Source organism: Schistocerca nitens, chromosome 1 (genome assembly GCF_023898315.1).
Source record: "Schistocerca nitens isolate TAMUIC-IGC-003100 chromosome 1, iqSchNite1.1, whole genome shotgun sequence".
Lineage (NCBI taxonomy): Eukaryota > Metazoa > Arthropoda > Insecta > Orthoptera > Acrididae > Schistocerca > Schistocerca nitens.
The window spans coordinates 957,883,314-957,909,695 of NC_064614.1; the positions used below are offsets into that span (position 1 = coordinate 957,883,314).

The 26,382-nt window shown below is 37.4% G+C and overlaps 1 protein-coding gene across 1 annotated transcript in view; it reads left to right on the top strand.

Annotated features, from left to right (window-relative positions):
• Nucleotides 1-26,382, top strand: part of LOC126214602 (centrosomal protein of 131 kDa) — a 117,559-nt gene that overhangs the window by 70,750 nt on the left and 20,427 nt on the right. Inside the window, exons 6-10 of the mRNA XM_049941468.1 lie at nt 206-409; nt 13,144-13,361; nt 20,879-21,104; nt 21,181-21,404; nt 23,452-23,623. Of these exons, the coding sequence (XP_049797425.1) occupies nt 206-409; nt 13,144-13,361; nt 20,879-21,104; nt 21,181-21,404; nt 23,452-23,623 (1,044 nt within the window). The remainder of the gene's footprint in view (nt 1-205; nt 410-13,143; nt 13,362-20,878; nt 21,105-21,180; nt 21,405-23,451; nt 23,624-26,382) is intronic.

Below are 26,382 nucleotides of genomic sequence, written 5' to 3' on the forward strand. Positions count from 1 at the left end.
GGAACAATAATTTTCACTGTTTGTATGTATGTGAGAAGCCTGTCTCTGCATACTTGCCTGTGCATGTTTACATGATGCTTGTACACAAACCAAATTTTCACTGGATGCATGTACACACAAACCAAAATATGCAATCATCAACAAAATATCTAGGAAAAAGTACCATATGCCTTGGTCATAATCATTCACTGCAGCAAATTTATAGCTTATTGCAGATAAAGAGGCCTTGAATGAGAAATGTAAATCACTATTGCATGAACTAAAAGTAGCTGAATCAAGATACACATCAAATCTAAAAGCTGCAGAGGAAAGACACTGCATTGATATTAAAAAAGTACGTGAAATGCATGCAGCTGCAGAAAAAGTACGACGTGAAAAATGGATTGAGATTAAAACTAAGAAAATAAAGGTATTTCACACATATTTACTTTATTTTTTTGATTCTGTAATCAAGCTACTTACATAATATTCAAATATTGTAAGATGAAGTGAGGGCACTTTCTCATTTGTAAATTACTGTAAATGCAATCCTATTAATAGCTGCTGTCATTTATCTGCTGTTGTATTGTAAATTTATTTCATGAATTTGTTTTATTGAGCACCTACCCAAAATGCTTTCTTGGCATTGGCAGAAGAATTAATATTTCATTTTTTGTAGATTTAATTTTCTGTATTAATAAATGGAAAAAATTAAATTATCTTGTAGTAACAAATACTTGTGAAATCTAAACGTATATAATATGCTTTCTTCTCTGAATATGTAAAACTGAATGGATGTATAATTACTGGTAACATTAATTTTTTTTGTTAATGATGCTGTAATGTACTGGGATCGTGCATGTAAAACACAACTCTATTGGATGGTACTACATGATATGTAACTATAACTTTTAGTTTTGCTATCATAGTCTATACCACCAATTTCAACTCTGAACAACATTAAATCTACTGCACTGCTGTGTCACTCACAGACCTTATAAAATTTAGTACGTCCATGAAGGCAAACAGAATTGGTCCTTGCTAGGTCACTGCCTGTTTATTTACACATAGATGTTCTGTTTACTTCATACTCATACCTTGAATTAGCATTACACTCCAGATACCTGATGCATTTTCTGTTAGCCTCTTTTTGTCAAAACACATATGCATCTACTTTTATTGAAAAATTAAAGTTTGAGAATGTAACTGTTACAACAAACACTGTCTTGTGTGTGTTGCACAGTACTTATTCCAGAAGATAATACAGAAAATGCTTGGTAATGAAAGACTGTTTCTTACGTCAAAGATACACATATTTTTGGTGTATTCCCTGTTTAAGTCAATTAAACATTTTTCCTATAGAATATATTCCCTGTCTGAATTGCAGGTCTGGAAAGCTCCAACAATCATAACCTTTAATTGAACTCAAAAAGTTTTTTTTGCTGCAGTTCTTTGGACATGGGAACAGGATGAAGTCAGAGGATGACAGATCTTGTGAATAGGGTGGATATTCCAAAAGATATAAAGATATCTGTTTTCAATGAGTGAAGTGGAGCAGTAGTACAAAGCTGAACTCATATTTGTGGAAGGCAGCTACATGCGTAACAGCGGCTGTGTGGTATAGACTGTGCAGTTTTTTAGGTTAGAGGGTCTCGGGAAAACACAAGAAGGGCTTCAGTCACAAAGGGTGCAGGCTGAACACAGGAAGAACGTAGATACAGGAACCATTGGTATAACAGTTGTAAATCATTGTAGCTGTGTTGGGAAAATACCAGAGCTCCAAGCACTAATAGAAAGCACTGATGCTCAAATCATTATTGGCACTGAAAGCTGGCTAAAGCCAGAGATAAGCTCAGCCAAAATTTTTGCAAAGAACCTAATGGTGTTTTGGAAGGATAGGCTAAACACGGTTGGCGGTGATGTGTTTGTTGCTGTTAGAAGTAGTTTATCTTATCGCGAAATTGAAGTAGATAGTTCCTGTGAGTTAGTATGGGCAGAAGTGATTGTTTGCAACTGGAATAAAATAATAATTGGATCCTTTTACCGACCTTCCAATTCAGATGATACAGTTGTTGGAAGGTTCAACGAAAACTTGAGTTTGATTTCAAAAAAGTACCCAACTCGTACGATTATAGTTGGTGGCGACTTTAATTTACCCTAAATATTTTGGCAAAAACACATGTTTAAATCCAGAGGTATGCATAAAACATCATCCAAAATTATGCTAAATGCATTCTCTGAAAATTATTTCGAGCAGTTAGTTCATGAGCCCATGCAAGTAGTAAACGGTTGTGAAAATGCACTTGACCTCTTAGCAACAAATAATTCTGAGTTAATAATGAAGATTAAAATGGATAAAGGGATTAGTAAACACAAGGTTGTCATAGTGAGATTAAATACTGTAAACCCCAAATCCTCCAAAAATATACCTATTTAGAAAAAGGAGATAAAAATTCACTTGATGCCTTTCTGAGAGACAATCTCCACTCCTTCCAAATTAATAATATAAGTGTAGACCAGATGAGGCTTCAATTCAAAGAAATAGTATCAGCAGCAATTGAGAGACTTATACCAAATCTTCCTCCATGAACCATGGACCTTGCCGTTGGTGGGGAGGCTTGCGTGCCTCAGCGATACAGATGGCCGTACCGTAGGTGCAACCACAACGGAGGGGTATCTGTTGAGAGGCCAGACAAACATGTGGTTCCTGAAGTGGGGCAGTAGCCTTTTCAGTAGTTGCAGGGGCAACAGTCTGGATGATTGACTGATCTGGCCTTGTAACATTAACCAAAACGGCCTTGCTGTGCTGGTACTGCGAACGGCTGAAAGCAAGGGGAAACTACAGCCGTAATTTTTCCCGAGGACATGCAGCTTTACTGTATGATTAAATGATGATGGCTCCTCTTGGGTAAAATATTCCGGAGATAAAATAGTCCCCCATTCGGATCTCCGGGCGGGGACTACTTAAGAGGACGTCGTTATCAGGAGAAAGAAAACTGGCATTCTACGGATCGGAGCATGGAATGTCAGATCCCTTAATCGGGCAGGTAGGTTAGAAAATTTAAAAAGGGAAATGGATAGGTTAAAGTTAGATATATTGGGAATTAGTGAAGTTCGGTGGCAGGAGGAACAAGACTTTTGGTCAGGTGATTACAGATTTATAAATACAAAATCAAATAGGGGTAATGCAGGAGTAGGTTTAATAATGAATAAAAAAGTAGGAGTGCGGGTTAGCTACTATAAACAGCGTAGTGAACGCATTATTGTGGCCAAGATAGACACAAAGCCCATGCCTACTACAGTAATACAAGTTTATATGCCAACTAGCTCTGCAGATGATGAAGAAATTGATGAAATGTATGACGAGATAAAAGAAATTATTCAGGTAGTGAAGGGAGACGAAAATTTAATAGTCATGGGTGACTGGAATTCGTCAGTAGGAAAAGGAAGAGAAGGAAACATAGTAGGTGAATATGGATTGGGGGGAAGAAATGAAAGAGGAAGCCGCCTTGTAGAATTTTGCACAGAGCATAACTTAATCATAGCTAACACTGGGTTCAAGAATCATAAAAGAAGGTTGTATACCTGGAAGAATCCTGGAGATACTAAAAGGTGTCAGATAGATTATATAATGGTAAGACAGAGATTTAGGAACCAGGTTTTAAATTGTAAGACATTTCCAGGGGCAGATGTGGATTCTGACCACAATCTATTGGTTATGAACTGCAGATTGAAACTGAAGAAACTGCAAAAAGGTGGGAATTTAAGGAGATGGGACCTGGATAAACTGAAAGAACCAGAGGTTGTAGAGAGTTTCAGGGAGAGCATAAGGGAACAATTGACAGGAATGGGGGAAAGAAATACAGTAGAAGAAGAATGGGTGGCTCTGAGGGATGAAGTAGTGAAGGCAGCAGAGGATCAAGTAGGTAAAAAGACAAGTGCTAATAGAAATCCTTGGGTAACAGAAGAAATATTGAATTTAATTGATGAAAGGATAAAATATAAAAATGCAGTAAATGAAGCAGGCAAAAAGGAATACAAACGTCTCAAAAATGAGATCGACAGGAAGTGCAAAATGGCTAAGCAGGGATGGCTAGAGGACAAATGTAAGGATGTAGAGGCTTGTCTCACTAGGGGTAAGATAGATACTGCCTACAGGAAAATTAAAGAGACCTTTGGAGAGAAGAGAACCACATGTATGAATATCAAGAGCTCAGATGGCAACCCAGTTTTAAGCACAGAAGGGAAGGCAGAAAGGTGGAAGGAGTATATAGAGGGTTTATACAAGGGCGATGTACTTGAGGACAATATTATGGAAATGGAAGAGGATGTAGATGAAGATGAAATGGGAGATAAGATACTGCGTGATGAGTTTGACAGAGCACTGAAAGACCTGAGTCGAAACAAGGCCCCGGTAGTAGACAACATTCCATTAGAACTACTGACAGCGTTGGGAGAGCCAGTCATGACAAAACTCTGCCATGTGGTGTGCAAGATGTATGAGACAGGCGAAATACCCACAGACTTCAAGAAGAATATAATAATTCCAATCCCAAAGAAAGCAGGTGTTGACAGATGTGAAAATTACCGAACTATCAGTTTAATAAGTCACAGCTGCAAAATACTAACGCGAATTCTTTACAGACGAATGGAAAAACTGGTAGAAGCGGACCTCGGGGAAGATCAGTTTGGATTCCGTAGAAATGTTGGAACACGTGAGGCAATACTAACCTTACGACTTATCTTAGAAGAAATATTAAGAAAAGGCAAACCTACGTTTCTAGCATTTGTAGACTTAGAGAAAGCTTTGGACAACGTTAACTGGAATACTCTCTTTCAAATTCTGAAGGTGGCAGGGGTAAAATACAAGGAGCGAAAGGCTATTTACAATTTGTACAGAAAGCAGGGGCATGAAAGGGAAGCAGTGGTTGGGAAAGGAGTGAGACAGGGTTGTAGCCTCTCCCCGATGTTATTCAATCTGTATATTGAGCAAGCAGTAAAGGAAACAAAAGAAAAATTCGGAGTAGGTATTAAAATTCATGGAGAAGAAGTAAAAACTTTGAGGTTCGCCGATGACATTGTAATTCTGTCAGAGACAGCAAAGGACTTGGAAGAGCAGTTGAACGGAATGGACAGTGTCTTGAAAGGAGGATATAAGATGAACATCAACAAAAGCAAAACGAGGATAATGGAATGTAGTCAAATTAAATCGGGGGATGCTGAGGGAATTAGATTAGGAAGTGAGACACTTAAAGTAGTAAAGGAGGTTTGCTATTTAGGGAGTAAAATAACTAATGATGGTCGAAGTAGAGAGGATATAAAATGTGGACTGGCAATGGCAAGGAAATCGTTTCTGAAGAAGAGAAATTTGTTAACATCGAGTATAGATTTAAGTGTCAGGAAGTCGTTTCTGAAAGTATTTGTATGGAGTGTAGCCATGTATGGAAGTGAAACATGGACGATAACCAGTTTGGACAAGAAGAGAATAGAAGCTTTCGAAATGTGGTGCTACAGAAGAATGCTGAAGATAAGGTGGGTAGATCACGTAACTAATGAGGAGGTATTGAATAGGATTGGGGAGAAGAGAAGTTTGTGGCACAACTTGACTAGAAGAAGGGATCGGTTGGTAGGACATGTTTTGAGGCATCAAGGGATTACAAATTTAGCATTGGAGGGCAGCGTGGAGGGTAAAAATCGTAGAGGGAGACCAAGAGATCAATACACTAAGCAGATTCAGAATGATGTAGGTTGCAGTAGGTACTGGGAGATGAAGGAGCTAGCACAGGATAGAGTAGCATGGAGAGCTGCATCAAACCAGTCTCAGGACTGAAGACCACCACGACAACAACAACCAAATAAATTAAAAAACGATGGAGCTGATCCTCCTTGGTATACAATACACGTCAGAACACTGTTGCAGAAACAATGAAACAAACATGCCAAATTTAAACAGATGCAAAATCCCCAAGATTGTCTATCTTTTACAGAAGCTCGAAATTTAACGTGGACTTCAGTGCGAGATGCTTATAATAGTTTCCGCAGTGAAACTTTGTCTCAATACCTGGCAGAAAATCCATAGAGATTCTGGTCGTATGCGTAGTATGTCAGCGACAAACAATCAATGCCTTCTCTGCACAATAACAATGGAGATACTATCATTGACAGTGCTGCCAAAGCAGAGTTACTAAACACAGCCTTCCAAGATGCCTTCACAAAAGAAGACGAAATACATATTCCAGAATCTGAACCAAGAACAGCTGCCAACATGAGTAAAGTAGAAGTAAATATCCTCAGAGTAGTGAAACAACTTAAATCACTAAATAAAAGCAAGTCTTCTGGTCCAGAATGTATACCAATTAGGTTCCTTTCAGAGTATGCTGAAGCATTAGCTCCATACTTAACAATCACATACAACAGTTTGCTTGACGAAAGATCCATACCCAAAGACTGGAAAGTTGCACAGGTTGCACCAATATTCAAGAAAGGTAGTAGGAGGAATCCACTAAATACCATATCATTAACGTCGATATGCAGCAAGATTTTGGAACATATATTGTGTTTGAGCATTATGAATTACCTCGAAGAAAATGGTCTATTGACACATAGTCAGCATCAGGTGGATTCCATATTTCTGGATTTCTGGAAGGCTTTTGACGTTGTACCACATAAGCAGCTTTTAGTAAAATTGCGTGCTTATATAATATTGTCTCAGTTATGTGACTGGATTTGTGATTTCCTGTCAGAGAAAGTAGTTGATGGAAAGTCATTGAGAAAAACAGAAGTGATTTCTTGCGTTCCCCAAGGTAGCATTATGGCTTTTTGCTGTTCCTTATCTATATAAATGATTTGGGAGACAATCTGAGCAGCCATCTTAGATTTTTTGCAGATGACGCTGTCATTTATCTACTAATAAAGTCATCAGAAGATCAAACCAAACAGCAAAATGATTTAGAAAAGATATCTGAATGGTGCAAAAATTGGCAGTTGACCCTAAATAACGAAAAGTGTGAGGTCATCCACATGAGTGCTAAAAGGAATCCATTAAACTTTGGTTACATGATAAATCAGTCAAATCTAAAGGGTGCAAATTCAACTAAATACCTAGGAATTAAAATTACGAACGACTTAAATTGGAAGGAACACATAGAAGATGTTGTGGGGAATGCTAACCAAAGATTGCATTTTATTGGCAGGACACTCATAAAATGTAACATATCTACTAAGGAGACTGCGTACACTATGCTTGTCCATCCCCTTTTAGAATACTGCAGTATGGTGTGGGATCCTTAACAGATAGGATTGATGGAGTACATCGAAAAAGTTCAAAAAAGGGCAACTCGTTTTGTATTATTGCGAAATATTGGAGAGAGTGTCGAACCCCTTGTTCACCTCTCTCTGCCCATCCCATTCCCCTCTCTCTGACCATCCCCTCCTCCCTCTTTGTGTATCCACCCACTCATCCATCTCTCTGTAAATACCCTCCTCCATCCCTTTTCTCTGTGCATCTCTTTCTCTTACACACTGTGTCCATCTCCTCCTCCCCCTCTTTCTGTCCAACTCTACTTCCCTCCTCTCTAACCACTTCCTCCTCCTCCTGTATGTATGCATCCCTTCCTCCCACTCTCTCTGTCTATTCCTCCTTTACCTCTTTCTGACTGTCGCATCCTGCCTTTTCTCTTTGTACATCTTCTTCTTTCTTTGCACATATCCTCTTTCCCTTTCTCTCTGTCCATCCCCTCCTACTCCTCTCTCTGCCCATCTCCTCTTCACCCCTCTATGCCCACTCCTCCTCTACCTCTCTCTGTCCATCTCATCCTGCCTGTCCCTCTCTGTACATCTTGCCCTTCTCTCTCTGTACATATCCTGTTTCCCTCACTCTCTCCATCCTCTCCAGCCCCTCTCTCTATCTGTCCCCCGTCCCCCTCCCTGTGTACATCTCCTCCTCCACCCTGTCTCTGTCCATCTACAACTCCCCTCTCTCTGATATTCTCCTCTATCCCTTTCTCTGTCCATCTCTGCCTACCCCCTCACTTTGTCCATCCATCCTCCCACTCTCTCTGTACATCTCCTCTGCCACCCTCTCTCTCTGTCCATCTCATAATTCCAACTCTATACGGCAACATCATTCTCCCCTTCTCTGTTTCTCTGTCTGATCTTCCCCCTCTCTCTGTCCATCTTCTCCCTCTCTCTCCATCGTCTCATACTCTTCTCTCTGTTCATGTCCTTTTGCTCTCTATGTACATTCCCTCCTTCCACTACTTTGTACATCTTCTCCTCTCTCCTCTCCCTATCTGTCCATCATATATTTGTCCATCACCTCTTACTCATCTCTCTGTACATCTCCTCCTCCTCCTTCTCCTTGTCCATCTCTCCTTATCCCTTCATTCTTCATCTCTACCTATCCCCTCTTTCTTCATCTCTTCGTCTTCCCTTGATTTTTGTCCATTTCCTCTTCCTTCTCTCTCTGTGTCAGTCACATTCTGTCCCTATACATGTTCATCTTCTCCTCTTCCCTCTCTGTCCATCCCCTCCTCTCCCCTCATAAGGACTGCCCATCTTTTCCTTCCTCTCTCTCTATGTCCATCTCAGCCTCCCATCTCAATCTGTCCAACTTTTCCTTCTACCTCTCTGTATGTCCATCCCCTTCAAACGTTTCCTGTGTCCATGACCCCTTTCCCCCTCTCACTATCTATGCCCTCCTCCCTCTTCACCCTGCTCATCCATGCCCATCCGCATGTTTAATCACTGGAATGCATCCAATAGTACCCTCCAACTTACCCTTTGTGCAGGGCAGCGTAGATATCTGGGTTTACTAACACTTCTCACCTGCATCCCCATGCCTATGAGAAATAGGTGGTTCTTACACCTGCAGTACTTCTTCCCAGACAATAAATACCATATATACTCAAATAATCCGCGCATGTTTTTTCCCAAATTTTAGGACAAAAAACGCAGATTATTCGAAACATTGTTGGTACTGCTCCGCCTCCAATAATACATCCCATTATACTATTGCATTGTTGTGGCCTCAGTCTGTCATGCATCAGTAGCACGTTTGGAGTGAAGTATTAACGTCTTCAAACTTGTTAATCATGGCTAAAAGCATTGTCTTTAGCCAAAGAACTAGGCATTACCATTTTCAAAGCTAGCCGGGGCTGGCTATCAAGATTTTTCAAATGAAATCAACCGAAACGGTTTACGATTCTGGAGGAAAACTACTATCACTCAGCAGCTTCCAGGCGATTATGAGGAGAAAGTAGTGAATTTTCATCGTTATGTGATAAATCTGTGCCGTAAACAGTCCTATATATTATCGCAAATTGGTAATGCGGATCAAACGCCAGTCTATTTTGAGATGCCACTCAACAACACAGTGAACAGGAAAAGAAACTCCAGCATCATGATATGAACTAGCGGCAGTGAGAAAAAAAGATGTACAGTGATGTTGTGTGTAACTGGTGATGGATGAAAGCTACCACCTTATGTGATATTTAAAAGGAAAACTATTCCGAAAATATCAGTAAAAGGCATACTGGTATTAGTGAGAGCGAATCCAAAAGAGTGGATGGGCAATGAACTTATAATTGACTGGGTGACACATGTTTGGCAACGTCGTCCTGGTGCGTTACTGAATTTACGCAACATGTTGGTCATAGACAGCTTCCGCAGACATACAACTAAGGAAGTGTGAGACAAATTACAAAAAAGGAAAACTGACTTGATCACTATCCCTGGAGGCCTAACATCCATCCTACAACCACTAGATGTGTGTATAAATCGGCCATTCAAAGCTGCACTTAAACAGTGATACTCGCAATGGATGGCTGATGAAAGCCATAAGTTCACACCTAGTGGAACAATCAAATGGCCGGATTTGTCCCACATTTGTGAATGGGTGAAAAGTGCAATGGACTCCATTCTGCAACCACTGGTGGAAAAATCCTTCAAAAAATGTGGAATCACAAATTCACTGGATGGAACAGAGGACGACGCTCTATGAGAAGATGGGGAAGACGAGAATGATTCTCCCGCTAGTGATGATGATGAAAATGATGAATAGAGTGGTAAGAGAGGAAACGTACCAGTATTGACTAAAATATTTTATTGCACATACCATATTAACAAATTCTTAAACAAGATAATTCACATTTCTTTTTTTGCTATTGTAGGTATGTGTAGAGTACCGGCTGGTGGTGATAATGTTCCCTGGCCGCCCGCCCATATAATGGGCCAGCTGCATGCCGCTGACCGCCCGCCCGCCGGCTGGCCAACTGCACGCCACTGAATTGGTTGAGTTTTAACGATGTATCAACCTATACAGCAGCGTTGCTTCATACCAGTAGTTATTATACATATTTTTGAACACATCATAACGTTGGAACAATTTTTTTGTAAATAAACCAAATTAAAGCAAAAAATAATTTTTTTTCCTCTTCCTCAAAATTGGGGTGCGCGGATTATTCAAGGGCGCGGATTATTCGAGTATATACAGTAGTATGTGTACTGCTTTGGTTGAAATTGATCAAGTGGTTTGGGAAGAGATAAGGGAAAAAACCACACACATGCATGCGCCATTTTTTATATAGTTATATGATGTGATAAAGTTCTGAAAAATATAATCTGAGCAAGAATTTGATGATTTCATTTATTCACAGTAAATGTCTTGTGATGAAACTGAGTGCCCATGGTGGGAGCCAAGCCATAGTGCTGGTACAATATAATCATCTGGGTCAATGTAACAATGCAGATATATGTGTGTGTGTATGGCTACTCCATAGCTCAAAAGATAGATTTATTTGAAAGTTAGCAACTTTCTCATCTTGTTTACATGCCTATCAATAGCTCAGCACCTGAACTGTTCAGTGAGTAGTTACCTTTATTCCTTCTATTATCTATTTACATACATTACTTTGTACATATGTCATTTCTTAGTATCAAAATCACATAAATTTTGCATGTGCTTCTGGACAACATCTATAAAATGTTTATTATCTGTAGATAGATACACAAATAAGTGAAATAAACATCTTCTTGTTCAGTTCCTCAATATTTCAGATTTAAAAATGGTACAAAGATTTGCAACTTGCTTTAAATGTTCAGAAATAAAGAATTGTACACTTCACAAAAAGAAGAAAATAGTTTCCTATGACTGTGGTATCAAGGAGACACAATTGGAATTGGTGAGCTCTTACAAATTCCTAGGTGTAACCCTTTCTATGGATATGAAAAGGAGCCATCACCTAGGCACAGTCATAGGTAAAGCACATGACAGAGTTCCATTTCTTGATAGAATACTGGGGAAAGGTAATCAGTCTGCAAAGGAGATTCCTTACAAATCACTTTTGTGACTCATTCTAGAATAGGGCTAACAGGGGTATTGATAACAAAGGAGGGCATCATGAATAGTCACAGGTTTATTTTTCCTGCAGGGTAGTGTCACAGAGATGCTGAAGAAGTTAAAGTGGTAGACACTTGACTATTCCAAGAAAATCTACTTGCAAAACTTCGAGAATCAGCTTTAAATGATGACTCTTTGAATATTCTGCAATCCTCTACAGACTACTCCCATAGCAACTGTGAGGACAAAATTCACAGAGGCATTCAAACAGTCATTCTTCCTGCATTACATACATGAATGGAATTGGAAAAAACCCTTATAAGTACAATGGGATGCACCCTCTCCCATGCAATTCACAATGAGTTGCAGAGTATGGTAGCAGAAGTAGATGTAAATTTTCATCTGTGGCTGCAGTTCTAGGTTGTATTTTGTGTGAAATGTTCAAGGGAAGTATTGCTTTATCTTGAATCAGCTGTCTGTTTCTTAACTTTTGAAAATGAAGGGATAAACTTCTTATAAGCCTTCAACTTTGGACAGACTTTCATTGGCAACAAACTTTCCAAAACAAAGAATTTTATTGTGTCATCCATTACAGCTTATTAATTTGAACAAATCTTAAAACAACACTACTTTAAAAGAGCATGTAAGTCAAACTGTACTGCTGATCAAGTTAACACTTGCCTTATATTATTACAGAATAAAATGAAAAGAAAATTTCATTGACATTGAAGCCACCTCTGTATCAGTCTATGACATTTTTTCTTTGCCCCAGAGCAGTGTGATAGGATTGCTGTTATTTCCTATATACATAAATAATCTGACAGGCAAGATGAGCAGCAACCTGTGACTGTTCACTGATGATGCTGTGGCATATGTGAAGGTGTATCATTAAATGACAGTCAGAGGATACATGATGTCTTGGACAAAGTTTCTAGTTGGTGTGATGAATGGAAGCTAGATCTGAATTTAGAAAAATATAAGTTAACATAGGTGAGTGGGAAATAAAAACCCATAAAGTTTAAGTACAGCATTATCAGTGTGCTACTTGACACAGTAATATGGATTAAGTATCTAGACATAACATTGCAAAGTGATATGAAATGGAATGAGCATGTAAGAATTGTAGTAGGTAAGGTGAATGGTTGAGTTCAGTTTATTGGAAGAATTTTAGAAAAGGGTGGTTCATCTGTAAAGGGAGACCATATAGGACACTAGTATGACCCTTTCTTGAGTACTGCTTGAGTGCTTGGGATTCACATGAAGGCATATTAAGAGACAGACACTGAAGTAATTCAGAGACAGTCTGTCATATTAGTTACCGATAGGTTCAAACAGTATGCAGATATTATGCAGATTCTTAGGAAGCTTGAATGGGAATCCCTGGACATAAGGCAATGTTCTTTTTGAGGAACACTATTGAGAACATTTAGAGAACCAACATCTGAAGCTGACTGCAGTATGATTCTGCTGCCACCAATGTACATTTTGGGTAAGAACCATGAAGAGAAGATGCGAGAAATTAGGGCTGGTTCATGGGCCTATAGATAGTTGTTTTTCCCTTGCTGTATTTATGAGTGGAGCAGGAAGGGAAATGACTAGTAGTAGCACAGGGTACCCTCTGCCATGCACTGTGTGGTAGATTGTGGAGTATGTATGTGGATGTAGATACTGTTAGTGGTTGTGTTTCCTCATTCCATATTTTATTTTCCATCCGCATTTTTTTTATTATTTTCATAATATTCCTTCTTATCTTTGATCTGCAGTGTCTTGCTGTATTTATTGAACTAGTTTGTTTTGAGCTTTCTTAAGTGAATATTTTTTCACAGGAAATGACTGTGAAAGGATTAGAGCCAGAATTGAATCGTATGTCAGAACAACATGAAAAAGAGCTGTCAGAGCTCCGTGCACAGCATGAGAAGCAAATGTATAAAGCCCAGCAGGATGCTGCCCAGCAGCTCAGAGAGCAGGCCCAGCTGCTTCAAGAAGAGTCAAGGAGACGACAGTTGGAAGAAACAGCACATGAAGCTGCTAGAATAAAGGCCAGGTGGGCCAGGGTTACAAAATGAGATATGCTGTTAAAGAAGAAAGTTAAATTATAGGAGCATACGAAACACATTAAACATGAAAACATTTAACTATACAGATAACCAGAAAAAATATAGAATGCTTCATGGAATTTAACTACAACTTTCCCCATTATCATTGTTTTTGTAAGGATCTAGAGCAGAATTTCTTTCTATTTCTTACTGTTAGATCAGTTTTAATTAAATTTAGAAATGCCAGCTCCCTCAGAAGGATGAGACAGTAATGTTTGACCATCTTCCAGGCTAGTATGTCATGCATGACACAATCACCTGGATCACATCATGCTAGGTGATGAAGATCTGAGATACATTTAAATGTGATGCCATAAACAGAACTGTCCACATCAATCATATACTAAATACAAATAGGTGGCTTGTGAAAATGGGTAAAGTCCAAAACTACTCCACAAGTAAATACATAGCAGTTTTAGTGTCAAATATATACAAAAATGTCTTTTCTTCAAGAAAATAAAAATAAATAAATAAAAAAGTAATTTACTTGCAGAAAGTCATGGGCTCAAGTCAGGATCTTTCTATTTGTCCAATTTCCTCTAGCCTGCTTCTATATTAGAACAGGTAACTTCCCACCAAAGTAAAGAAATTGGTGCAAAAGAGAAGTATTGTACTGTACTGTGATTCAAGAAAAGATCATTTCAATCTCAGCTTGGTTAGCATGATTAAAACTTTTTGTCACTTCTTTAAATCACTATAGATTAACATGGAATCATTTGTTCAATGAACAAAGAGGTGTTTACTTGGACAAAGTAACTATTTGTGAACAAACTATCTAACTTAGAAAAAAACCAAGAACAGCAATAGAAAGCTGAGGAAATTTATGTATTAATGAATGTATGATACGTGTATGTAACATTAAGTTTATAGTTTTTTAAGTATGTTGTGGAAGTTGGAAGTGTGTGCACTTGACTCACATCAAAGAGAGAACGTAAATAGGGGCAGCTGCCCTGTGCAGGTTACGCTCTTGGGTTGGCATTGCTGTTTCATTGCTCTGCTTGCTCTCATAAATTTATTCAGATTTCCCTGCTTGATTCTACACCATTGCTCACATTGTCTTTTGGTTATTACTGTGGCTATTATTCTGGTTTTGATTCTGGTAATTACTGGGGCTATACTTCCTTTAGAGTCCTTGAGAACATGAAAAAGAAAGAATGCTGCAGACTGTGTTTTCAGTGGTGAGTGAGAGATTATTTGTTTGTACATAATTCTGATGAAAAACCCAATGTTTAATATGTAAAAAAATGCTTAAGAGAAAACAAAGGTAGTAATCTTCCTTGAAATTTCTCTGCACTCCATGAAGCAAGACACTGATACTGCTCACATTACAAATGACATGATTTATGGCTCAGTTCAAAACAGAAATCAAAGAGGTACTTGAAACATCAAGCCCAAAAAGGAAGAGAGTTTAACTACACCATATGTGGTACCCCTAAAATTAATGAGAGATCAGAAATGCTTCAGCAATAGAATACTCATGAAACAATATGCAGTAGAAATGATAAAAGCATTTGGTTATGACAGTGCTACTGATCATTTGAAAACAGCTGCTTTGTGATGAATTTTTAATATGAACCATAGCATAAAAAAGAAACAAAACAATTTAATTGAAATCTGGTGGTCTTTGTATATGAATGGGACTAATGATGAGCAGATCACATAGTAATGCACAACTTTCCTGTACATGAAAAGTTATGAGTGTTATTTCCCTGGTTCAGAACAAGAGCTTTGGATAGTTTTAATGCTGTGAAACAATGTGTTGACAAAACTGGTGGCTTTGGTTTGTACCAATGGTTGCTAGCAGACATGCCTTCATAGGACACTTAAGGAATAACAGAATTAACAGAACTGTTTTCATTGTGTTATTCGTCAGGGAGCACTGTGAGAAAAGTGTTAGAATGCTGTCTATAATGAAAAGTGTATTGAATCTAATGCAAAGAGAAAAATCAGTCAGTATCTGATCAAAAATTTAAACAATTGGCGTAGAATATGGAAATACATTTCTTCATTCTGAAATTCATTAAGTGAGTGCAAGGAAATGTTTAGCGCCCCCCTTCCCCTGCACTTTTCAAGCCGTAGAACAAAGAGGTAAGATTGAATGATGCAGGTAGAAATGCATGATACACATTATTCTGTCCAGTACATTTATTAACTACTGGTTTTCATCGTGGACCATCTTCACAGTGAAAAAATATCTGTTTTCAGAACTTCACATGGAATGTTATTTAATCAGGAAAGTATATGCAATTGCTGACTTGAAAACACAAGAAAATTGAACTTAACACCATAATAAAGGCTTAAACAAGAAGAACCAATGTAGGAAACATGAAAACATGTAAGAGTAGTAAGTGCACAGCACCATTGCTCAGGCATAGGTTGCCCAGATGTTTAAAACTTGGGGAAAGATAAACACTGCCTACAGGAAAATTAAGAGGCTTTTGAAGAAAAGAGAAGTAGCTGTGTGAATATCAAAAGCTCAGATGGAAAACCAGTACTAAACAAAGAAGGGAAAGCTGAAAGGTGATGTATGAGAGAAATGAACTTGAAGGCAATGTTATAGAAATGGAAGAGGAAATAGACAAAGAAGAGAGGGAAGATATACTGCAAGAAGAATATGACAGAGCACTGAAAGATCTAAGTTGAAACAAAGCCCTGGAGTAGCCACCATTTCCTCAGAACTGCTGATATCCTTTGAAGAACCACCCATGACAAAACTTTTCCCCACATGATGCACAGGGTATATAAGGCAGGGGAAATATCCTCAGACTTCAAGAAAAATGTAAGAATTCCAAAGAAAGCAGGTGGTAACAAGTATGAATATTACTGAACTGTCAGCTTAATAAGAGTTGTTTGCAAAATACTGACACACATTATTTGCAGAAGAATGGAAAAACTGCGAGAATTTGACCTTGGGGAGCATCAGTTTGGGTTACAGAGAAAAGTTGGAACACACAAGGCAATACTGTGACCCTAAGTTATCTTAGAAGATAGGTTAAGGGAAATCAGTCCTATATTTATAGCATTTGCAGAGGAGAAAACTTTTGACAGTAACAATTGAAATACACTCCTCAAATTTCTGAAGGTAGCAGAGGTAAAATACAGAGAGTAAAAGGTTATTTACAACTTGTACAGAAACAGATGGCAGTTATAAAGAGTTGAAGGGCTTGAAGGGAAGCAGTGGCTGAGAAGGGAGAGGGACAGGGTTGTAGCTTATTTCGAATGTTTTTTGATCTGTATAGGAAGAAAAATTTGGAGAAGGAATTATAGTTCAGAAAAAGTAAAAACTGAGTTCTGCTGAATGGAATAGACAGTGTCTTGAAAGGAGAATATGAAATGAACGCTAACAAAAGAAAAACGAGGGGAATGGAATGTAGACTAATTATATCAGGTGAAGCTGAAAGACTTACGTTAGCAAATGATCCACTAAAAGTAGTAGATGATTTTTCACTATTTGGGCAGTAAAATAACATATGATGGCAACAATAGAGAGGATATAAAATGTAGAATGGCAATGGCAATAGAAGTGTTTCTGAAAAGGAGAAATATGTTCATATAATTGGTTTCAATCATACTTGGAAAATAGGGTACAGTGTGTAGAGATCTCACAAACAAAGTTCAGCAGATTGACAAAACACATTTCCAAACCAGAACATATTAACATAGGAGTCCCTCAGGGGAGTGTGTTAGGGCCAATACTCTTCCTAATATATATCAATGATTTTCCCCAGAGTGTCAAATACGGGGAAGCAATACTATTTGCAGATGATAGCAGCATCCTTATCAGTGACGAGTCACCAGACAAATTGAGAGACAAAGCTGAAGAAACTCTCGATCATGTATGCAAGTGGGTAGTAAGCAACAAATTAACCCTCAATATTAAAAAAACAAACAGTATTAATTTCCACATAAATAAAAAACATAATAGCATAGGCCTAAAAGTTAAAGATGAACTTATAGATTGTGTCAAAAACACAAAATTCCTAGGAATGCATGTTGACTCACAGCTTAACTGGACTGACCATATTGCAGCACTAGAAAAGAAAATTGCTACTGCTTGCTATGCACTCAGGATAATTATGTCAGTATGTAATAGTTCATGTGCTAAGACGACATACTTTGCATATGTACATTCAATAATTAGTTATGGCATAACCTTCTGGGGTACAAATGTGCAGAACATACAAGCAATTTTCAAGCTGCAAAAGAGGGCAGTACGAATAATAACAAAAAGCAGCAAGAGAGCTCACTGTACTGATTTATTCAAAACCATGGGAATCTTGACAGTACCATGTGAATACATCTTTCAGACTGTGATATATATAAAGAAACACATTGACCAGTACACACAAAACAGATCTATACACCAACACTGGACTAGATCCTGCCACCATTTGCATCTCATACGAAAAAACAAAACAAAAACCCAAAATAGTTTATTATTTAATGGATTAAAAATGTATAATAGACTTCCAGAGGAGATCAAAGCTGAAACTGGAATACATGCCTTTAGGAAAGCTGCAAAAAATTATTTAGCAGATAAATGTTACTATACTGTCAAAGAATACTGTAAATGACATGTGTTCACCTCAATTCATGCAAGAGTACCTTTGTAAATTTATATTTATCTTTAATTAAGACTAGTATGTATTTTTTTTTGTAATCCATGCAAGAATACATTTGTAAATTTATATTTATTTGTAACTAAGATTGGTCTGTATTTGTTTTGTGTACAAACAATTAAGTTTCACCATAGAAATATGTACTACCAGAAGTACTATTATGTATATACTCATTCCATGTATACAGTTGACGACATCCATACAACACAAGTTGTCTACGGATGAATAAATAAATAAATAAATATAAAATAAATAAATGGTTCAAATGGCTCTGAGCACTATGGGACTCAACTGCTGTGGTCATAAGTCCCCTAGAACTTAGAACTACTTAAACCTAACTAACCTAAGGACAGCACACAACACCCAGCCATCATGAGGCAGAGAAAATCCCTGACCCCGCCGGGAATCGAACCCGGGAACCCGGGCGTGGGAAGCGAGAACGCTACCGCACGACCACAAGATGCGGGCAGAAATATGTTAACCTTACATACGAATTTAAGTGTAAGGAAGTCTTTTCTGAAGGCATTTAACTTGAATGTAGCCTTGTATGGAAGCAGAATGTGGATGATTAGCAGTTCAGACAAGAAGTGAAATGTAGTGCTGCAGAGAAATGCTGAAGCTTAGAAGGGTAGATCACATAACTAATGAGGATGTAGTGAACAGAACTGAAAAGAAATATGTGTCATAATTAGGCTAAAAGAAGGGATCAGTTGATAAGACAGATTCTGAGCCATCAAGGAATCATCAGTTTAGCATTGGAGGGAAATACGGTAGGAGGGGGAGAACAGTTAAGCAGGTTGAAATATGGAGATGAAGAGGTATACAACGGATAGATTAGGGTGGAGAGCTGCATCAAACTAGTCTTCAGACTGAAGACCACAACAACAGCATATCATACTATGCAGTTTACACTTTTCTCCTATTCTGTCTGTCAGAATCAATTTACAGAATGTTTTTGTCTCCAATGCAGCAGCATCCCACCATATTTGAGAAGAATTCTATTCATCTGTTTCTTACTCTATTGGTCTATTAAGTTTTCAGCCCAAAAATCTACTATCTTTTAATGGGCTCGTAATCTATATCAAGGAAATGAGAAATGCTTAAAATCTTCACAGCAAAAGGAAACTAAAAATGGCTGACAATGTAAACTGACTCACGCGTAAAAAAAGTTTACAGTTTATTTTTGAGGAGTTAAAAATTGTCACACGAAATGTGAGAGGTTTATGTGTTAAAGAACCTGCTAAGACCCATTAAAACATTATAGGTGCTCATTTTGATTCAGTGTCACTGGATTGTTACCACTAAGGGTTGACAGCACCACCAGATGTGTCTGAGAATAGTTTTACCAGTATCTTTCAAAAAACTGGTAAGTGTTTCTTTTTAAGGAATAATATTGAATACCACTGACTATTAGAAAAGTGGTTGATGTGTAATGTCAGTCTCACAGTTTTGCTACTGAACAGTTATATTCATAAAGAATTAGATCTTTAGATAAAAGTACAGCTTTCATGCAACACTATTCCTGAAGACTTCAGTTTAAGCACATGATAAAGAACGAACCTTGTAGCCAGTAACAGAATAGATCAAATGAATGATAACCAAATGACATAAAACCAGTTATTGGAAATTATGAAAACATAACAGCACATAAAACAGTCTCTTTGATATGACTGTTATAAGAAACCATTTCTAAGTCTCTGAAGATTTTTGGTCTTTTTTTTCCCCTAGCTGTTTTACGATTGAAAGTGAATATCATCCTATCTTATACTCATATGCAGCCCTGAATAACAGCTTACTTGTATGTAGTAACCTCTTTGGGGAAGAATTTGCTGAACTGATGGTAGTTGTCCAACAGATATCTAAATCTGTAATGAGTATCTTTTCATGAAGACTTCTTGCTTTTTGAACGTCACACAAATTAGCATGGATTAATCTGGAGACTTTACAGGAGCTTTGCATAGTCATTAACTGAAAAAAAAACAAGGGAATTAATAATTTCCATATTCATCAAAGCACTGATCATGTGTGTGACATAACATAGAGATCCAAAATATTTCTTTCCTCTTGATGTGAACGGGAAAATCTGAGCAACTTGTGTGTAGCTAGAGACAGTTTTCATGTCTAATTAAGAAAAGTGCTTTTTGGAATGTTTAATCCATGATTGTAATAAAAAATAATAGATGTGATACACATTGAAACTTTGTGGCAGATTAAAACAGTGCCAGACCAGGACCTCAACACAGAACCTTTCACAGGCAATGCTCTTCCTAAGTAAGCTTTTCTGACATGACTCACAACCTACTCTCACAGCTTCATGAAATACCAGTACTTTCCTTCTACTTTCCAGACTTCATGGAAGGTCTCCTGCATCCTTAACTGGATTCAGATTGATGGAAGAAAGGAAATTGCAGAGAGAAGGCTTAGCTACAGCCTATGAAAGTTTTCTAGGTGTGTGTCACAGTCTGGAGCACAGTCCTAATCAGTCAGGAAGTTTCAGTATACCACATATTTCACTACATGCTGAAACATGGTGAAATATTCATTGTGGAAGTAATTAATACACATTGTTGCAAATAGCCTATGCTAGCATTAGTGGCATGGTTGGAATCTCTATGAGAAATGGCATTGGCAGCTATAGCTTTGCACAAGCATGTGCACTCCCCCCAACCCTTACACACACACACACACACACACACACACACACACACACACACACCAGTGTGAGAGACGTGTACACTCTATAGTGGCAATATTAAAATAATTGATGACTTCTGACGAGTAAATTGTCTTGAGTGCAGTGTAATGTCACCTAAACTTTTATTGCATAATTTATGCTTTTTTGGTAGGTATGATAAACAACTTGAAGAGCTGGAAGAATTGCAACAACAACAAAGAAACAAATTGCTTGCAGAGTTTTCTAAGGAGAAGGAATGTTTTACCAAAGAAAGAAAGAAACATATGGATGAGTTGAGAAAGCTTAAAGAGAGCCTAAATTCAGAAAAACTGGAAGAAATAAAGCAGCTAGAATGCAAATGGAGTGGATCTGTAAAACAGCTTGAAATAAAGCATCAGGTTGGCAGTAAAAATATAATTTTCAATGTGTAACCTCTTCTTTGCCAAATTATAACACTTGTCCTCAAATTTCCAGACAGAACTGCAAATGGTGAGAGAAACATTGGAAATGCAGAAGGCTGCATGGATGCATGACTGTGAAAAGATGCAGAAATTGTATCTTCTGGAAAAGGAAACAGAGATCAGAGAAGAATATAAGAGAAACCGAGATAGAGAAATTGAAAAAGCAATTGAAAAACTGGAAGAAGACTGTGAAAGAATGAAATCAGAAACTGAAAAAGCAGCAGAAGCAAAGGCATTGTATGTTACTTTAAATAATTATGTAAATGTCCATTAAACTTTTTAGAGCTTTGTCTGTTGTATTTCATTTCCATTTAAGAATGTATTATAATTGAAGAGATTAAAAAAATCTACTCACCAAGTAGCAGCACGGGAAAATACATATAAATGTTAAAGAAATGTGCAAGCTTTCAGAGCCAATGGCTCCTTCTGGCTGAGGGGTTGAAGGGGCAGGAAAAGTGTGAAGGAAAAGTACTGCCAAGGTTTAGGAAATGGGGAAAGTTTGGAAAAGTCACCCACAAACCTGGTCAAGGGGGACTTAAACTGGACAGGAAGAGAAAGAAACATTGTTTGGTAAGTCTTTCCAGAGATGGTGTTCTGGGGAATTTTTCTGTAAATCCCTCTGTTTCCTAAACCTCACAAGTCCTTTTCCTTCATCCCTCTTCCTTCCCTTTTAATCTTGGTGCCAGAAGAAGGACCCACTGTCTTGAAAAGCTTGCACATTTCTTTAATCTTTGTATGTATTTTCTCCTGCCATAATTTGGTGGCTAGATTTTTTATCTATCCAGTTATATTTTCAAAAATTGCTTATTTTCACTGATAAAGTTACATTTAAGAGTATTTCTTGCATTGTATTTGATTCAAGCCATAAGGAGTCACTCCAGTATTTTAATCAGTGACTAGGCATAGTTCCTTACAAATGTTAGTCTGAACATTTGTAAGGAACCAGTCTGACTATTGATAGGAATCAGAAGGTGCAGTTCATTTAACAGCTTGCATACTACTTAAATCTGTAAACCTATTTTTTGTCTATGTATGGTCTACAATTTCTGCTCCTTCTTGTTGAGTTAGTGGTGTGATATTTTCTGTTTATGAAAGTTTAAGACATGTAACAATCTATAGGCCGTCTTATTGATAACTGTTTTGAATTTTTTTTAACATGTCATTTTTTTTATGCAATGTAATTAGCTCTTCAGCGCTTGATGTTCAATGATCTGTCTTCAAAACAGATTTTTATCATTTATTTTATGTAAGTTGCATCTAATCCCTCAACCACATCTAGAGTTATAAAATATTACTTATCTCTCTATTTCTTTGGTGCACTTACTGTCTTCTGTGGGATATGATGCTGATTTTGGATCCTATTTCTGATACAAAGAAACATTAATTGGTGAATGTATCATGTTATTCAGGTGGCTTCCAATAATTACTGAAAGAAATAAAGTTTTTAAACTTTGAGACAATTGTATTCACTAATATTTGCACACAATGAACTATTAAGAATAGATACTTCTGTCTTCTGCAGTATTATAAAAACACATTAGCTCCTTGTACAATAGCTCTTCCATCAATACTGTTCCCACCAATACTCTCTGTTTCATATCACATTCCTGCCAAAACTGTGCACTACAAAGAAAAACTGAAATATCCTATAAAATCAAAGAGTTACAGATTCCAACACATCTATGGATAAAGAGCACAAATATCATCTCATTCTTCCATTTTACACCATAACACACTTTGGAAATGCATGTTAGGACCCTTATTATAAATGACAATTGTTGGTGAAAAGTTTAGTGAAGCATGTAATAGACAAAGGATGAATGCAGCTGATATGTATGCAAAACACTAGCACAATACAGAACTTCAGCAAACAAATCAAATTAAATGTCCAAGAGCACTACATGCTTGCTTTAAATAGAAGTTGACTGCAACAGGTTGAAAGCAGTCTACCCTGTGAGTTACATAACCAAATGAAAGTTCCCTACAGGCTCTACAGATTAAAACTGTGTGCTGGACCAGGACTTAGACTTTACCACTTGACACTTGTCTGCATGGACAATGCTCTTACTCACAGGACACCCCAGGTATGCATCACAATCCAGCTGAAAGTACCAGTATGCCAGCACCTCTCTCCTACTTTCTAAATTAGTTACATTGCATGAGAAATATTTTATCCAGTTTTTATTGTTGGAGAGAACTGGAAAGAATGTTTATAAAATAGTGGTTGTGCCATGTGAAGTGGAATAAGTGCTGTTTCCTAAGGAAATGTCATCTTAAATTTTAGGAGACTTAAGGAGCAGTATGAAGCTGATATTAGAGAACTTGAAACTGTGATTTCAACTCTGAGAAGTAAGTGTGATGATATAAAAGAGAAGCTTGATGAGAGAGAAGGTGAGCTTGCCCACCTTAACACAAGCATCAGACAACTGCAAAAAGAGCTTTCAGAATCTCAAAAGGTAAGCAAAAGTTTTTGATGTTGTTGAGCAACAGTTATGCAATAATTTTTAAATAAACACACCACCATTTCACTGCATTGTTGTTTATTTAATTACGACTCAGGTTTCAGCCTTTTATGCCATTTTCAAGTGACTGAGTTTATGTCATTAACATATACTGCAGAACATCAAACTCAAAATTGGCCATAAATTAAAAAAAATATTTTTCTTGATTTATAATAATTATAATTATATTTATAATTATTTGATTATATAAGATTTATAATTATATAGTATTTATAAAATTATTTATTAATTATTCAATATTTATAATTATATTTTTCTTAATTTATGGCCTATTTTGAGATTGATGTTATGAAATGTTTCTTAATGAGATAAACTCAGTCACTTGAACACGGCATAAAAGGTTGTAACATGGGTTGGAATTAAATAAACAACAATACAGTCAAATGGTGGTGTGCTCATTTCAAAAGGTCCATGTATTCATGTAAAAAGAATTATACATGCTGTGTGCACAACTAATCTAACTATGAATTTTCAAGAAGCTCTTAGCCAGTTGTGTTCCTACAGGAAAGAAGTTACTTGTGGGAGGGTACTGGGGTTGGATGTTCATTCTGTTCATAATCAGTTGGTGATGTTCTGTTTTGGATGGTAGGAAAGATATAAGCTCAAATGACTTTACTCATGTGACTGCATCAAATCTTCAGTTGTTATAATCCTAATATCTGACAGCAAACTCTTTTCAAGCTGCAGTAGTGTAATTTTGTAAGAACTAAATTACTCACTGAGGTGGTGTGGGAATTGTGCTATCTAAACAAAAATAGTTAAGCCCAAGAAAGGGAAGAGGAAATGAAATGAAACTTCAAGGGTTGAGAAGGTATGTGATGTTATTTCAGTGATTACAAAAACAAGTCAGATTTACAAAAAACTTGGAAGTATGAGCCCACCTGTCAGTGTGAACTTGCACCTGCTCTAGTCTGATTGCATGCACCGATTTGGTTGACAAAGGTGTCGCAAAGCTATTGTACCCTTTCCTGAGGCATTCTGGTCTACAACTGTTGTAACTGGTCCTTGATAACTTGTGTATCGGCACCAGGATAGAATTGCTGTCTGAGCTGAGCTGGCTCTACACATGTTCTATCAGGGCAGATCTGGGAATCTTGCTAGCCACAGGGGTGCCTCACACAGACCATTTACATTGTCCCATTACACAATGACACCATAACAATTTCACATGACAGGTAACACATGCGGATGCGGGATGTCTGTGATGTACCACTGTGCCATCAGAGTTTCCTCAGTCACTACCAGTCATGACCTGAGGTCATACTCGATGGCTCCCCACACCATGACATCAGGAGTAACACCATTGTTGTTTCCAAAAACATTGGAAGAATGGGACCTTTCTCCAGGATGACCCCATACTAACCTCTGATGGCCACCCAGAGTAGTTTAGAACTGTGATTCTTCAATAAACACAATGTGTTCCCATTCATCAACTGTCCACGCTTCCCAGTCATGACACCACTATAAACACACCATTTTGTGTTGTGGTGTTAATGGCAGCCTACACATGGAACAGTAATTCTCAAGTTACACTGCTGTTAGTTTTCAACTAAAATGTGGGATGACACAAAATACTTGTTCTCAGAAGGCACATGCAGATATGAAGATGTTATGATATGCTTGGTGCACAATATAGCAAACCTCTCATTGTGGTGTTCAAATATGGTTGACTGGAATATTGACAACAAATCTGCATATTTATGTTCCCGTGTAGTCCAGTATTGGGCCACTGTCACATCCAAATGCCCCAAAATTGTGGATATTGCACATTAGTCCAACTGCTCAAATGGAGATCCACCATGAGGCCCCTTTGAAACTCTGTGATTTGCTGCAAACGTGGTCTCTACACAAGTATGCGACATCTCCATGTCCTTCACAGCGATCATTCAGTATCTTACTCTGTTGCCATCCCTTATGTATCCTACAAGGCCTGGTAACAATGCTAAACACAAACAACACTAATGCACTGTGGTGGCTGATCTGCCTGTTACAGAGTATTGTACCTCTAATCATTTACATGCCCATTGATGCTGTGTACATGTACAAAGTTACAATGATGTCTGACACTGTGTTCTGCTTGCTTCAGTTATTTTGTCAGGCAGTGCATATTAGTTCATTTATTAATGAGATGTTTCTTATAATGAATACAACTGAAACTGAAGCATAATATTTTATTTTGAAACCGATATTCCACTGATTAACAATCATACTATCGTGACATTAAGCAGCAATAGAAACCATGTAGTTTGAGAAGCAGTGTGTCATGTAATGATTTTATTAGATTTTGTAATGAATTAATTACAAAATCTTTTATTAGATTTTGTAATGAATTAATTACAAAATCTTTCCCAGAAACTGATTAAAACGAAAATAGACAAAACTGAAATTGCATACCAGTGCCATGCAACAACATGAAATCTGATTCGGAGCACTATGCATCATGAATGGAAAGTATTTATTACATCCATAAAATTTCTTTCTGATTCATTGAAATATCAAACAGAAACAATTAACCATATTAAATAATTAGAAGTGAACTTCATTGAAAGGAACACTATAAAATGTAATGGTATATGCACATGTACATGTAAAATGACATACTTTGTCGGTCCAAAAAATCTGGATTAATACAAAGTAGATAAAAGTTAAGATGATGGTTTTAATGCTTCACATGTTCTACATACAAATGAGTA